This window comes from Epinephelus fuscoguttatus, linkage group LG1 (genome assembly GCF_011397635.1).
Source record: "Epinephelus fuscoguttatus linkage group LG1, E.fuscoguttatus.final_Chr_v1".
Classification (NCBI taxonomy): Eukaryota; Metazoa; Chordata; class Actinopteri; order Perciformes; family Serranidae; genus Epinephelus; species Epinephelus fuscoguttatus.
The window spans coordinates 29,959,298-29,975,605 of record NC_064752.1 but is presented as its reverse complement, the minus strand read 5'-3'; the positions used below and the strand labels follow the sequence as shown (position 1 = coordinate 29,975,605).

At 42.5% G+C, this 16,308-nt stretch overlaps 1 protein-coding gene across 2 annotated transcripts in view; it reads right to left on the bottom strand.

The window, feature by feature from the left end:
• cdh4 (cadherin 4, type 1, R-cadherin (retinal)) overlaps positions 1-8,350 on the bottom strand; it is a 255,920-nt gene extending 247,570 nt beyond the window's left edge. Inside the window, exons 1-2 of one of the 2 annotated variants that reach the window (XM_049584183.1) lie at positions 8,085-8,350; positions 6,784-6,895 (exon numbers count right to left, since the gene is read on the bottom strand). In XM_049584183.1, coding sequence (XP_049440140.1) covers positions 6,784-6,895; positions 8,085-8,333 — 361 coding nt within the window. In that variant the 5' untranslated portion in view covers positions 8,334-8,350. The remainder of the gene's footprint in view (positions 1-6,783; positions 6,896-8,084) is intronic. The other variant, XM_049584190.1, reaches the window with a different exon arrangement.
• Between the last annotated feature and the right edge of the window lie 7,958 nt (positions 8,351-16,308).

Below are 16,308 nucleotides of genomic sequence, written 5' to 3'. Positions count from 1 at the left end.
AATCAAGCCCACAGATCGTTAAAGAGCACAGAGATGCAAAGCGCTAATACACATTGATTGTGAGGGAGGGCGGCCAATGAGAAAAAAAGAAAAAGGTTTTTGATAACAAATGCAAATGGTATTCAAAAAATGCAAGGTCGTCAAAGGTAGACACAATGTTCACTTCTTAAAAAGACTCCTTTTTGCTACTTTCTTTGATAGTATATGTAGAGCGAGGCATCCATCAGGCAGGTTAAACTGTAATTTAGAGACGGTTTCTAAGAAACACGAAAGACCACTTTCAACTTCGTCCATAAATGTTTTTTTTATGAATTTGCCCTTGTCTCAACTCCAGAAATACAGTAGTAAGTCTCTAGTTCCTCCTCCAACACAGTCTCCTTCTTATCCGTTAAGCCCTTGCCAAGGACTCTCTTTTTTGGCTATCACCATAAGAAGCGCCTAGTTTCTTCTTTTCCCCTTATAATAACTCCATGATTTAACTCACGGCCGCCAGCTTTTGCAGATGCAATCTGAGGTCTGATGATACTGCGGATAGCTCTGTTTGAAGGTCAGAATCCAGGGCACAATTAGCTCACCTCTGTTTTGTCAGGAAATGTAGTTCTACTGCATAATCTCACCCAGTGGAGTGCAAACAGAGGCCGTGCACAGCGCTTTGAAAATGCAGCGGGAGTCTCAGACGTCAGGTTTGTCTCTGACAGCTCCTCACGTTGACAAGCAAGGAGGTCGAGATGAATCACGCCCGTCTCTCATTGGGCACCGCATGGGAAAGCAATGAAACTATCTGTGTTGTAATGAAACTCTCGGAGAGCATATGCCATGACCCAGCGACCAACCATGAGACTGAAGCTAATACCAGTACACAGCGAGAGGAGCTCAGTGGAGATCAGTGCACTAGAACTAATAAAATTCACATTCCTGACAAGAGGCAATAATATTTCTGCTGACAGCCAGTTTCCCATCTATCAGAACCCCCTTTTTTACTTACTACCTCCACTGAGGAAATGACTACAAAACAGGATGAAAAGGATTGTGCGGTGACATGTACTATATCTTGGGTGGCTTGCTTGATGGAATTGGCTCAGCATGTATGTCATGTTGTAGGGAGTTTGAGGGATATAGGAGCGTAGCTTGGTTTGGTAAGAAGGCAGGTGAGATAAAGAGAAATGATGTGGCTCATCTTCTGTACCTGTATTCTATCAGCTCGCCACAGACTGCAGGTCCTGGCTGCAGAGATGAAAGACTCTCTGGAGGACAAGAGAGACGTTCGTGAGTCAGAGGGAAAATGGCATCCCGCTTATCAAATGCCTGGAAACGTAATCCCCCCCCCCCCTTTAGTTCTTGGGTCTGGACGTACTTATGAAAGCCCTGTCACTTTGGATAGTAGGTTAGGAGTCAGGAGTTCTCCACAGCACAGCGAACGCCAAGCTGGCTGTTTCAAAGCAGATATGGCTCCTTGCCAGATTTTCCTGCCGTAGTCTAATTGGGGTCATGTTACAAGTCATTTTGTGTGTGTAACTTTTAGAGATGGAATTAAACAATAGGAAATCCAAGCCGAAAGCGAATAGTGGATGGAGGCATGATCCTCCTTAAATTAATCTTTTAGATTAAAGTACAGTGTGAGTGTGCAATTTTTTAACCGCAATAAGAAAGACCCAATTTTAAATTAAAAGCCCTGGGATGAAGGAACCAAGGAAAAGACACCCAACTGTGACTTTTCTCTCATAGAGCAAGTTCATCTCCTGAGATTCAAGAGACAACACAGGGACAGAAAATGAAAACAAGCCCATTCTCTTTGAAAGGGCAGCGTGGAGTCGAGGTGGCAAAGCACAGGCTTTATGAAAAGCTTTTGTATGCATGGTTAAGGAATACAAACATCTCTTGTGACGCTGTCTGCCAGAAAACAGTTAGGTATCATCAGCATTTTTTATTTATCTCATTTGCTCACAACAAAGTGGCCCTCTGCTGCATTTCTAAAGCCCGACATTGAAAAACTGACATCGATTTCTCTCCAAAAACAAGTTTTCACCAATCCAGCAAATCCATCAAAGTCATTTTCTCTGTCACATAATCTCGGCGACATAAAGCAAAATATGCAGCCAGACGGGTATCTAAATCACACAGAGCAGCGTTGTTCACTGTCTCTAAGGACTGGCAAGGGGCAAAGGGTGAAACTCATCACTGCTGTCTTTTCAAATATGGGTTGACAGTGACTTAAAGAGACACTATCCTGACTGAACTGTATTCCAAATCAATTTCTTTTGTGCTGAGGCCACATCCCCTTGTCCGTGTTCCTAGGTGTCTGTTCCGGCTCTTGGAGCGAGGTGATGGTTTACACAGCGATGTGCAATCACCGGAATATTTCTTTTCATGGCTTATCTGCCCACAGCGAGAATCTGCACGGACCACGACTCAAGGCCTGGCTGTCTGCTTGCCTGTGTGCCACAGCCTCCCCCTCCAATCCTGATCCAGCTCTCAGACAAACATCTCCATGGGAGCATGGGATGATTTATTCAGCACAACTTAGCGGCAGCGCAGAGATTTGTCAGTTAGTTAAACAAAGGTCTTTTATGGTCAACCACAAAGAAATAACAGCCTTTTTAACCTATAAAGCCAGCGAGGAACAACCAAAGGGGGCACTGAATGATGTATTACTATTCAAAAATGACCTTTCAAGTCTTGACCAGACACTTCACTACAGGGGACACTATAGGAAAGAAGCAATGTTTAAGGACCATACTAATGTTTCAGCAAATGTTGTGTACTTACTGCTAATTTACTATCATTTAAATCACTGCTGACCATTTTCAAAGCAATGCTGTTGTGTTTTAGACTTCTGAATGTTGGTGCAGTGGCACTGGTCTCCATTGATTGTCAATTTGTCACTGTCCAGTGAAAAACATCTCTCTCCAGATAGACACATCTGTATGAGACTTCTAAAGGTTCTCAACTTGAAGAGTTTGACCTTTTTTGACTTTGAAAAACATATCAAAAATAAACTATCTGAGAAGCGAACATCACACTCTGTTTGAACTGCTGAGTGGACATTTTTTGGCTATAAAGGAATGCAATGCAGAGGTATAAAAAACTGCAGTTCCTCGAATGGCCACCTGAGGCTGGCTCCAGAAGCGAGTCAATACTGATAGACCCCCAACATTACAGCAGAAATTAATGTTCACAGCCTGGTGCAAAGATGGTTTTGGTCTCTATAGCTTCTCCCCTCTTCATGACATCAGTGCAGGGAGAATTAATTTTTATATAATTTACCCGTTTAAATGATATTAAGACTTTAAGTTTCGCATAGGGTCAAGACCACTTTGAACGACAGGCTATTTGTGTAGCGTCACCACAGTTTAGGAGCCGGATCTATTCCTCGTTCCTCCACAGCTCCACCTTCTCACCCAAATATACTGTAGTCACCTCGGGAAAATCCAAGACGCAATGCCAAACTCAGAGCTTCAAAACAGGAGTCCACAACCAATAGGTGACGTCACAGTGACTACATCCATTAATCTAAACAGTCTATGATAATATTTTGTGGGTTGAGAAATGTAACCTCCCACACAGGCTCAAAAACCATGTACAACTTGTATTACTGTTTTTGTTGCAGATGAAATTGCAGTGCCCTAATGTTCTTGTGTTCAAGGTGTCGAGCATAAATTGCAACATCCCTGATTTGCATCGAGCAGGGGACCTTCGTTGCGTATCATTCCCCATCGCTCTCTCACCCCTCATGTCCTGTCACACCTTTATTGTCAGCTCTATTCTTTTCCCCATGGTGCTTCCTTAAACACATTCGAACATTTGAAATCCTGCAGTGTGCCTTGGAAAACAGTCAGTCAACAGGAGGTGTGATAAAACACCATTGTGTATAGGGTTTACGTAGTTGGAGCATCAAGGAAAAATATTTCTAACACATTCAGTTAACTCAGATTGGTACAAATGAACCTGACATCAAAAATGTTAGTTAGTTCTAAAGTACCCACACACGATCAAAACAATAAAACAGGAAAGAAACAACTCCTCCTTCCACCTCAGCATGAAACGAGCTGCGGTCCACACATTGTTCAGTGACTGGAAACAGAGGCCTGGTTCACACTGCACCTGCTGGGCCACAGCTCTTTAGTCCTTCCCCCATCGCTCACTGTCTATCTCTCCAGGGAGACAACAGCCACGGCCCACAGCGGTCCAGCAACCCCCTAGCCAGCTCTGGAGCATCCCACAACCTCCCTCATCTCATCCCTGGCCCATTCATTTTCTTGGAAAGTGACAGTTTCAGGTTATACATATTGTGGCGTTGGTATTAAAGGCTTCCTCTCGCTTTGTATCCCACTGTATAGAAAACAGACCTTCAGTAAGGCCAGCCCCCGCACATTCATCATTGCATGAGGACTTACTGTAAGCTGCTACAGCCCCTATCCATTTGAGTGGCCAGCTGGGAGGACAGCATGGCTCTCAGATTGATTTTCAGGAAGAACAAACACAGAGAAAATGAAACCAAGAGACTGAAAGCAAAGGTAATATGGGATCAAAAGCTGGAGCTGATGTAGCACATAAGGTAAATCAAATTGAAGCAGTTAAGCTTTGCTGTAACTTTTTTTAGCTGTTAGCGGCTAATATGTACACCAAGACATGTGTGCACAACATTCCCCCGAGACAGACGTGCATATAGCACACACAAACATGGATTAGGAACCAGCATATGCTATCTGTCTCGACACATCACTCTCTCTTAACATTGTTTGGGTCAGCGAGGACGCCTCAGCCCATTTCCAAACAGGCAGAAGCCTTGAGCCCCGAGCCCCTTCAGGCAAGCTCGCTCCCCACTGACCGCCTACACTGTCCTTGTCAGCCTCCTAAATAACAAAATAACCTCCAGAATAAGTCAATTGTTTCGCTTGCAGCCTGGAAAATACTCAAACAGCTGTTACAATGAGAATGCCATTTCCTCCTGGCAAACAGTGTTTCACATAATAATAGACAAATATTTGGCCATAAAGGCAAAGTGTCAGGAGAGAGCTGAGCTTATTGTACGCTGTTGTTGAGATGTTGCCCACAAGTATGAGTAACAGTGTAGAATAGGTTAGAGGGAAGAAATGGGAGTAAGTGTGGAACAACCTAAATATTAGGCCCATATTAATAAAACCAAGTCCCTCCACCTTTTATCTTAGAACTCCACAGTGTGGATATGAAAATATGAAAAATGCTGGAGCACTCCTTATCTTGGGGGCAATTTCTTCATTGTAGTGTGGAGCTTTAGATATAACGTGTTAGAGAAGCACATCCAGTTAAAGGCGCAGCGTGTAGGATTTAGTGGCATCTATCTCTGATGATACAGATCACAACCAGGTGAAACTTCTCCAATGGGCCAAGCATGAATTAAACTTAATATTTCTTCAGTGTTCATTGTTCAGGAGGTTTTTACCAGGTGCCAAATTTTCCGCAGAGGTCTCTTCCTCTTAAAAACAAACAGACCCGAGGATTCAACAAGTAGAAATCAGTGTAAAATTCTGTGTTTTACCGATGCCGTTTGGTCTTGTTGCAGAGGGGCTGCTAACCTAGCATCTGCTAAGGTGTGCTCACCTTTTTTCTCTCATAACTTAAGATCCAGACTTTCAGGAGGTTTTTACCGGGAGCTGAATTATCCACAGAGGTCTCTTCCTCTCCAAAACAAACGGACCCGGTGACTTAAAGTGGCACAAACACAAAATTAAACAGTTTGACGTTAAAATTTGGTGTTTTTCCGATGCTGTTCTGCTCGTTGCAAAGAGGCTGCTAATTAAAGTGGTCAAGGCAAAAAATGCAAATGGCAGTGCTTGGTTTGTCCATTCTGGGCTAGAAACATAGCAATGCAATATGGTCATCTCCATGGAAGAGGACCCACTCTCTATGTAAATGTAAACGGATCATTCTAAGATAACAAAAACATGACGATTCTTATTTTCAGGTGATTATAAACTAAAGGAAACCTGCTTTTTATATTAAACCCTACACAGTGGACCTTTAACATCAAAGGTTTTGTTTGTCTGCTCATTATGCAAATTGGGACCCTAGGACACGAATGAGAAGGATTTTTTCCATTATGGCAAAGATTCACCAGCAAATAGAAGAGACACGCTGAAGAAACCACAGCATAATTTCAAATGGCAGGAGATGAACCTCACACTAGATTCAGTACACTGCCTGCTCTGAAAAGAAATGGAGCGAATGAAAACAGAATTGAATTTCTCCGCAAAAAAAAGAAAGAATAAAAAGGGCTTGCACTGTGGGAATAAAATAAAAGTTTTGGGCTTCCATCTGCAAACATGCAGAGTAGGGAACGAGCCATTTAAATTAGTCTGCTTTGTCAGCCTGCTGCTTAGTCAATCAAAAAAAGGAGAATTTTTTTTTTTTTTAACTGCAATCAGTGTAATTTAGGTGTTCATTCATCAATGAAACTCCATAGCAAATGACAACTCCTGAACAGAATGCATTGTGTCATGTTTAATCACATCCCAAGATTTTTCTCACCCTAAGCTTCACAACAACTTGCCTGAACATTTGCATGTCTGTCCTCAAGAGAAGCTGCTCATGTTGCACAGCCCCAACCAGAGTGTGTTTTGACCTTCTTTAGGAGTGATGGAGAGCCACGCACCATAATATATGTCCCACCACACACACACACACGCAGACATGTAGACACACACTTACTCACTCAATCAAACTACAAGGTTGGGGGACACATCTGGGCACAGGAGAGAAAATATCATCAGTCAATAAATGAGAACCAGCAAGTGGCGGGCTTACCTTTGAGAATGCTCTGGCCGTGCAGTACGTCTCTAGAGACAATCACTGTGTAGAAGTTCTGGGAGAAGCCTGGTCTGCACGGGGGTTTGAGGGGCTGGCCTGCCTTACTCCCCTGAGGAATAAAACAAGACGGGCTGTTAAGCATTGGCAAATTGACTTGCAGCCATGGGGTCACAAGCTGATCTCACAGCCTTTTCAGACTGATATTGAGCCTCACAGTCTCTCAGGATACAGTGAGTGATTTGCTTTACACGACAGCATGCCACACTTGGACCTGCACAGTGTGTCATAACAATCATCACTGCCATTACAGATGTTACCGTGATGATCGTCACATGTTGAATGAAATAAAAATGATAATGACGTCAATGACAACCATTATAAAGATGATGACTGTGGCTAGCCATGCAGGAAATGTTTAACCTAAACATCCATACTGCATGCTGATTGGAGTGTGAGAGAGAGCGCACAGTGTGTGTGCATGTGTGAAAAAAGAGCAAAGAGAAAAAAGCCAAATGGATTAAATTATACTGCTGATATAAAAGCATAGTTGCAGCAGGCACAGAGCTCTTCCAGCAGGCATTTCATTCTCCACAGAATGCACTTACAGCGACACACCTAATTCATCACATCTGTTTATGATTTTGTGAAGGAAATATGTTGCACTTTGTTGCATTATGCAGGCAACTCAGCATTTCCCTGACTGCACATCAATAAAACTCAACAAACTACTACTGTAGACGTTTGGGAAATAAAACTGCTTTTAGAGCATCATTTGCCTAAGTTTGGAAATAAAGTAGGGTAAGCTCTTCATCATTGTTGATTTGTTCGTTAAATCATTATTCCTAAATAAGCAGTAGACCAAATAACCAAGTCGTCAACTGAGCCTTTAACCAAAAAAATGTGGAAAGGGAGAAATGACAGTGCGTAAACGTGCCAACCAAGTTGATCGCAGCCAACAGAACGAGAAGCCCCTCCAGAAACCACTGTCCTCTGCAATAATGCACTGCAGTTTATTTAGGCGAGAGGATGGGGAGGCTGGTGTACAGAGTTGTCAGTGACTTTTTTTCCCACCACACTTCGACAAAAATATTTCTCCTGACCTTAAACGTCGCCGTATTAAGCTCGATTACACGCATCATGTTGCCTTTAGCGCAACGCTGCGGGGGAAAGTGAGCCTCTCACAGCCACTTCCATGGGCTCATGCAGCGCGCTGCAAAGCCCAAGTAAAGCACTACAGCAGTGCAGCACTTCCACTGTACTGTTAGCCGAAAAGACGTGTAGAAATGAACTCATCTTACCGAGGATGCGCCCACAAGTAAGGTGCACGCCAGGATGACGCAGCCAACGTTCATCTTTGCAAAATCGCGTGTAAGGAGGGAAAAAAGGGGGAAAGAGATGAGTCTTCTTCGCCAAATACACCTCAGTAATTCCCGGAGCCCTGTTTCTTCTTCTCGGGTGCTGAGTGAACGGCCGTCCCTACTTGTCTGGCGCAAAAGTGCCGCTGAGACAGAGGTGCTGCGCTCCGTCCGGAGGAAGCCGGTGCCCATTGGATAACAGCGTCACTACAACCCCTCCTACCGCACGGAGGAGCAGGCATGGCAGTGTGCACTATCTGCGCTTCAAATGACTCCCTGTGATGATGCCCCCGTACACTTCTGGGAACTATTGGGAGAAAAATGCATTTTCCAGGCTATTTAGATTCATATTTTCACTTCAGATGGAGCAAAGGCGGGTCCGGCGGTGTGAGTGACAACCAACCATCCGAGTCTTTTCATGTGTCCATCACCTAACTGGAGTCTATTTCACACCCCAGTTACCCCCTCTACCCCTGATCCACGGAATAAGTACGGCAAGAGCTGCCGAGTTATTAGCTTTTTATTAAAGCTGCAATGATAGACCACTGCAGGATAAGAATGTAAGGTTCAAATGAAATAAAGTCCAACGAATCAGTAGCCTGTGTGATGATCTGCGGGGAATGTGTCCATTTTGCCAAATCATTTGGTCCATTATTCGGTCTTCATATCTTTATAATAAAACAGGTGAGAGTAATTCTTTCTGATGTGGGATTATTCCATTTATTGTGATATGCGAGGACTTTCCTGCCCCTATCTTAATGCCTATCACTCTGCTGCAGAGAAGCATGTGGAAGCAGGATTAAATATCTTGCCCCATTTTTGCAGATTTTTGGTTATTTATAGAAAAGCACAATTTGAGACTAATGAGTATTTAAACTCAGGAAAAGTAGTCTGGAAAATTTAAAGTTTACAGCCTGGGAAAAGTGTGAACTGTGCCTTTAACTGGTCTCACAATTTAATAATGTTGACATTTCCAAAGCTTGAGATCAGTGGCTCAATTTCCATATCTGAGAGGTCATGACAATTTAATCCCATCAAAAGGAATAGGACAGTATTGCAGTGTCAATCACCACAGCCCAGTGTCTGCCGCTGTCACTGCCATTCACTCTGCTGCTTTATTTTCACCACTAACTCCTACAATATTGAAAAACTGTCTCTGAACTCGTTTTTCTTTCCTTTAAACGCTATCTTCAAAATAAACTGCTTGAGGCTGATAATTAAGAAGTACTCCTAATCTAGTTGACTACAGCTCAGTGGGTGTCTCAGTCCAGGGGGCAGGATTTTTTTTAAGGTCAGAGATATCAGAAATACACTCCACTCATCTCCCTTCAGGACAATGTGCTTTTGCTTTTATTATACACTGGAAAAGCTTGGCAGAGGGACTGTTTGACAAGGATTTAAAAAATCACGCCTTGTACAATAAACAATGGCTCTAATAACGTCACATCTTCATATCAGTCACTGTCACTTCCTTACGTGGGAGCAGCTGCTGACAGGAAGGAGGGTTAGGAAGGAAGAGAGCTCTCAGTTCTAGTAAGAAAATGCTGAATATGGCACGTCCTTGTGAAAAATACTCTTGCCAGCAGTGCTACCATATTTTTCAGCATTCAGCAGTTAGATAAGGCCATGCATATGCTGTTTTAACTTTACACCTAATTAGTAACAACAGAGTACAGTGCATGAAGTGACCCTGGCCGGATGTCCCACCCACCCACCCACCGTCTGCCTCTCAAGCACAAACACAGTGATACTCATGAAATTATTGTTTTGCTGAATTAGTACCCTGAAGAACAGCCCGAGCGATTCTCTGCTCAGTAAATTCCACGCAGCTCGAAGGTACCCTGCCAGTTTCGGAACTCGAGTAAATTATTCCTCTCAAGTATCGAGCATTTGCCTAATAAAAATACCATCTGGGCACTTGAAGTGAATTGGTTTAAGGCCGTGCTGAATTATTAAACAAATCTTACAAAATGGGTCCCAGTTCTCTTTTTATAGGGGGAGAGACATTACTGTAAGAACACCTCACCATAGACTATACCCCGACAAATTCTACTTTCCTTTTCTGCTAGTGCAGTCATTTGTGAAGAGTTATACTGCAAGTTACTCTCAAGCATCTCCCGATTCTCTCTGTTTTTGCCTTGGTTTGAAGCCACAAGCAAAATCATTAAGTGACAATACTTCCATTTAAAAAATTTGTTTTGATAACTGCAGATTTGCAACAGCACATTTTTTTGTATTTCCTTTATCACCAAGGCACAAAATTTGTAAGGGCTTATTGGAAATTTAACAATCCTGCTTGTATAAATTAGGGCCAACTAGTGCTCGATCACTTGGGTCTGATACCAATAATTATAAAATGGAAGACATTTGAAGGTCCGGTGTGCAGGATGTAGGGGCATCTATTGACAGAAATGGAATATATTATTCATAACTATGTTTCATAAGTTTATAATTACATGAAACTAGGAACTGTTGTGTTTTTGTTACCTTAGAATGAGCCGTTTATATCTTTGTATGGAGCCAGTCCTTTCCTATGGAGTTCACCAAGTTGTTTCTACAGTAGCTCAGAACAGACAAACTAAACTAATTTCCATTTTTCGTGCTGACTACTGTAGTTCTTCTTCACACTTGGCACGCAAGAGTCTCAGTATTGCAAAGTCACAGCTAGACATCACTAAATCCTGCACACTAGACCTTTAAGTTAGTAAAGATTAATTTTCATCATTATGATAGTTAGCATTGTTGCCTCACGGCAAGAGGGTTCCTAATTTGAACCTGGGGTGTGGGAATCAAATCGCCGAGCGTGGGAGCCCTTCTGTGTGTTTGCATGGTCTCCCCGTGTCAGCGTGGGTTTTCTCTTGCTTCCTCCCACAGTCCAAAGACATGCAGGTTAATTGGTGACTCTGAACTGTCTGTAGGTGTGAATGTGAGTGTGGATGGTTGTCTGTCTCTATGTGTCAGCCCTGTGATAATCTGGTGACCTGGCCAGGGCGTACGCCGCATCTCACCCAGTGTCAGCTGGGATAGGCTCCAGCCCTCCTGTGACCCCTAACAGGATAAGCTGTTTTGGAAAATGAATGAATGAATGATAGACCTGTTGGTAAGCTTTAACCCTGTCAGTCCCAGCATACACACTCACGTCACAGCCACTGTTTGTGTGAGGCTTGCACATAAACCGATGGTAGTGATGTATCTCACTGTTATGGCTGTGTCACATTCCACTTAATCAAGGAAGAGGGTGTGAATTACAGTTTTTTATTGGTTGTGACCAAGTGTCAACCTCCAGGGCTGAAAAATAAAGGCAACAAAGAAGTGCCAAAAACTGCAGTTCCATGAACAGACACTTGAGGCTGGCTCCAGAAGCAAGTCAATCCCCTTAGACCCCCATGTTAAAATGCCTTACTTATAGCAGAGAAAAACATGTTTACAACCTGGTACATAAAAGGTTTTGGTCTCTATAGATAACTTAATCATTCATGATAACTGTACGGGAGATTAATTTTTATTTAACTCACCATTTACATTTAATTATGGCTTAAACTTTCACATAACTAAGGGCGGCGCTGATTTAAATGACAGGCTGTCTGCTTATAGTGTCCTCGATCTGACGCCGGATTTCCACTGGACGCGTGTCCGTTGCGGAACGGCAGCGCTGGCGTGCTCCGCCGTCCGTCAATACCCACCGGCTACGTTTGCTGTGCGGTGCGGTGCAGCTCCGCCGGAAGACATTTTGGTGCACTGCCATGATTAATATCTCCTTGTGCATGGTGTTAACAGGGTGAAATGACATCTGAAAACCTCTGACCTGTTGACTTTAGGCCTGCCTCTGCCCATTATGTAGTTTTCAAGGTGTAGTGCAGGGAAATATGATCCGCCGTGAACACTGTGTATTTTATTTTGAAAATTAACCGGATGTTTTATTTTGTTTCTGTGCATGACTTCCTGCCCCGCACGATCTGCTCTGTGCTGAATTGCTGCGTTGTGCTCCGGCGTCCGGCAAAAATAGAAGTCCTGCGTATCTGTTGCGGAGGGCTCCGGAGTGCCGGAGCTGAGACGGAGCCAGAACACGGCACAGCCGCAGCCAGTGGAAACACACACATTGACTAGAATTGAAACGGATCGGCTCTACTGCCATGCCGGAGCGGAGACGCAACCAACACGCATCTGGTGGAAATAGGCCCTGAGTCAGATCCACTTTTCGCTCCTACACAGTGTAGCCCTCTCACCCTTTCACATCTGGCTCTAAAAAAAATCAAGATGGCTTCAAAAAGGGAGTCCACAAACCAGTGGGTAATATCACAGTAGTAACATCCATTATTTTATACAGTCTATGCTTGTGATGCTTTTGTAAAAATTTCACTTTGTAGTAGGGCTGTACCAAATAGTCTGAAGGTATAAAGCTTTATTTATAAAGCTGACCTTTAAATTCTAAATCTTTCTCTCTTTTTTTTTTGAATGTCTATTGATCCTGTTTAAACCCAGTTGCCTATGGCTGCACAGATGTAGACAAGGCAAGACTTAACCACAAGGTCTCCACAACTGGAGCCCACAGCTAATAGTAGACTTGTAGCATCCTACTGGTAACAGAACTTACCAGCACAAGCCCAGAGTCTGGACCTGCTGCAATAGATCAACCTCTGGAAGGCAGGTTAGGTAGTCGTGGTTTCCTCCCAGTTGGTGGTGATAATTCAAAACATGTGTGGGATCATCTGCTGTACTATTGCTTAGTTAGCTCACATGCTAAAAACAAGCTGAGTTATGCCAGAAGCAGATCTACATGCAGCAGGCTATCTCGACCTTCCTAGCTGCACTCTTAAAGCAACATAAACACATGTATCAATTAAAGAAAGCTGATTTGATTAAAACAAAAAAAGATTTATTTAATAATGATGAATCACTTTCTTCAACCTGAGGATTTTTAGTTCCAATTTTTGGTTTATGATGTCATAAAATAAGACAACAGACATTCAAAGCCTCATTCAGAAACCTCAACAGAAGCTTCCAATGTAATGAAAATAATATTCGGTATAGTCCTACTCTGTACGCAATGACCCTTCACCTTTATGAAGTCACACAGTTAAGTGACATGATTTGACTTGCGTAAAAGTAACTTCATGTAAATGTCAAGAAGTCCTTCAATAAATGACAAAATTCGCTGTTTGTCCATGCCCTCTAGGCTGTTTTCCGATCTGAGTTACAACTTCATTAAGGTGACGGGACGTTTGTTGTCATGGTTACAGTAATAACTAAGTGGTTAAGGTTTGAGAATGACTGTGATTATGGCTAAAGAAGTCCACAGTGACTGTCAGTCGGAAACGTAAAACAAACCACAGTCTCCTGTGTTTAAGTCTAATCTTTGTTGAGCCATCCATCCACCCTCACCTCCTCCCTCCTTCTGTGGACTTTGTAACTCTACATCAATCAATTTATTTGTCACATGATATCACATAAGACACAATTTCAGTGACATGTAATCCCATCAGTTCCTTTAATTTATGCATATAAAGGAGTGTAATAATCAATATATGTGTATGATTGGGGGCAGTCTTAGGCAGTGTCCTCATTAGGATCCTTGTGGCCTGAGGGTAGGCTCTCCCTGAGCCTCTCAGCGCTGGCCTGGTGTATTTGTTACATTCCTCTGGACCTCACCAGGGAGAAAAGGCAGTTATCCAGGTGGTAGAGATCTTTAATGATTCTCCTAGTCTTACTCTTGCAGCACTTGGTGTAAACATCCTTAAGGCAGGGTAGAGCCCCTCCTATTGCATGATCAGCCAATCAAACCACTCTTCACAGAGCCTTACGGTCCTTTTCAGTGCTGTTTCAAACCAGGCTGTGATTTTCCCTGTCAGGATGCTCTCAACAGTGCAGGAGTAGAAATTCTTGAGTATTTGAGAAAAATTTCCCCAATTGTCTGAAGTGAATCAGTCCCTGCCTCGCCGTTCTCGCCACTGAGTCAGTCTATAATAACACGACTTCCACTTTTGTTCCCATCATAATTACTGTGGCTGCTAGAGGGCTTTGCTACTTTGGGGCACTTGCTGAAATGACTGTTTCTGATGTCTTTCCCTCGGAAGGACTCTACGAAAATGTTTTGTTGGTCACATAATCACTTTTCACCAATGTGATGTATTGGTTGTGAGGCAGCCCTGAGCCCAACCTTTTCTCTAGGTTTCTCTAAAAACCACCCAGAGCTCACTGTTTGGATGGGTTACTGCTTTACAATGAGCCATCATATTTTAGATCCTAGAATTTTTACAAAATGCCTTTTATCATGGAGGTTTTCAAGACCAAAACTAAAGTCTACATGCATATAATTCATCATAAATCTTGACATTGAATTTTCACAAAAAACAGCCCAAAACCATGCAGAGATTTTGAGGGGTAGATAAAAGGAAGAAGCACAAAACACAGCTGAAGACTGAGAGGGTTAATAATATTTCTAAATCTTCACTAGACCAAAGCTGCAAAGCGAGAGTCTCATAAGCTTTTAGATGTTCAATATTTTTTTTCTCTCAGTAGCATGACTGAGAGCCAGATACACTCCAGGACAGTCAGTGATGAGATGCGTCACTGCTCTGAGCCTTTGTCTCATCAAACTGGTCCACATACAGGAAACTAATTAGCAAAAGGAAGTAAAGCTGTGTTGTTGATCTGTGTGTGAATCTTAACACCAGCCCTTATCACAGCAAAATTTCATACGAGAAATGTATCTTTATTATTAGTCTGTGAGTATTTCTTAAAGCCTGTATCAGTCTTGTCTCCTTGAAATTATGTTTATAGACAAGAAAGTGGAAACAGTATACCCATTTTATATAGAGAGTATATCCATATTGTCAGGTAGCCTAAATGTAATGCCAAGTATCTGACAAGTCACTAACATGCTGTTACTGAACATAATCAGTAATCATCATTTTGTTATACCTTTTTATTAACATTACACCAAACTCATGATCTTTCCGGAGCCAAACCAAAGTGCTTTTGTTGATAATTATTAGATGTACAGTACACATCATGCCCATGAATGCAGTGTGGGAACAGAATCTGTGTGTGTAAACTCGGCTTTGAACATTTACAAGGTGTAAGAGCCACACAGAGTTCATCACCACAGCGCTCACAGCGATGCCACTGATGATGCAACTATTGCACTGTTGTCATCTGTGCAGGGAATAGTACGACTTGCTGTTGATGTGAAACTTTCCTCACTGCTGACCAAGGAGAAAACTTCACAGACAGTGATGTGACACCATGGTGGAAAATCAGCCAAAGTCTCCAGAGTAATTTACTCTCGCAGACAGACAGAGGAGAGAATAGCATTTCAAATATGTTTGAGTACAAAGATGTTCTGAAATATTTGGAGGGCTTTCAGGTTTTCAATGACACAAACGATTCAAAGGAAAACAACGATGCAGGCGCTGGCACTATATCTAATAATGCCTTTTAAATGATTTCAGTGACCATGTGTAAAGAATTTATCTCGTTTTCTACACTCCATATGAGAATCATATTTTTCTGTGTGCAATCCACACCATATCAGGGGAACCTACCATATTATGGCAACACCAACAGATCATTAAGTATTTAAAGGCCAACTTGAGTTCTACTTACCACATATTGTTTGGTCTATTACAAAAAAAAAACATCTTCCATACAGTGAGTAGCATGCTTTAACAATAATTTATGAGTGTTTTTTCCCTGAAGATTCAGGTGGACGCAGTTTTCAGTGTCTGAATATCAAATTGATGCGCACGAGAAGCTGCAAAGAGGCAAAGGAAGGCAAGCTCCATTGAACTACAACACAAACTCTGCACAACATTGAATCCTCTCAGACTTTCAGGAACTGCTGTTTTGTTTTTACCTGCTCCTCCTGAATGAATGAAATATTGATATGTGCACGACAGAAAAGCCTGAAGACCACAGGAAGCAAATGATCTATCAGTAAAAGACCAAAGTAAACATTTACACAGCACTTTGAGAGGCGCAAATGATGTAAAATAAATATAAAGCAATTTCACCCATGATCTGATTTTTAATTTACCTAAGATTAGATAATATTTCTGTTCCAGTGAGCTTTGAATGCACTTCAGCGGTACAGTGCAGCACATTCTCCTGCTGCCTCCACAGAGAGAAGAGTGTAAAATTCTGGAAAAACTGGAGATGGGTCAGTTTT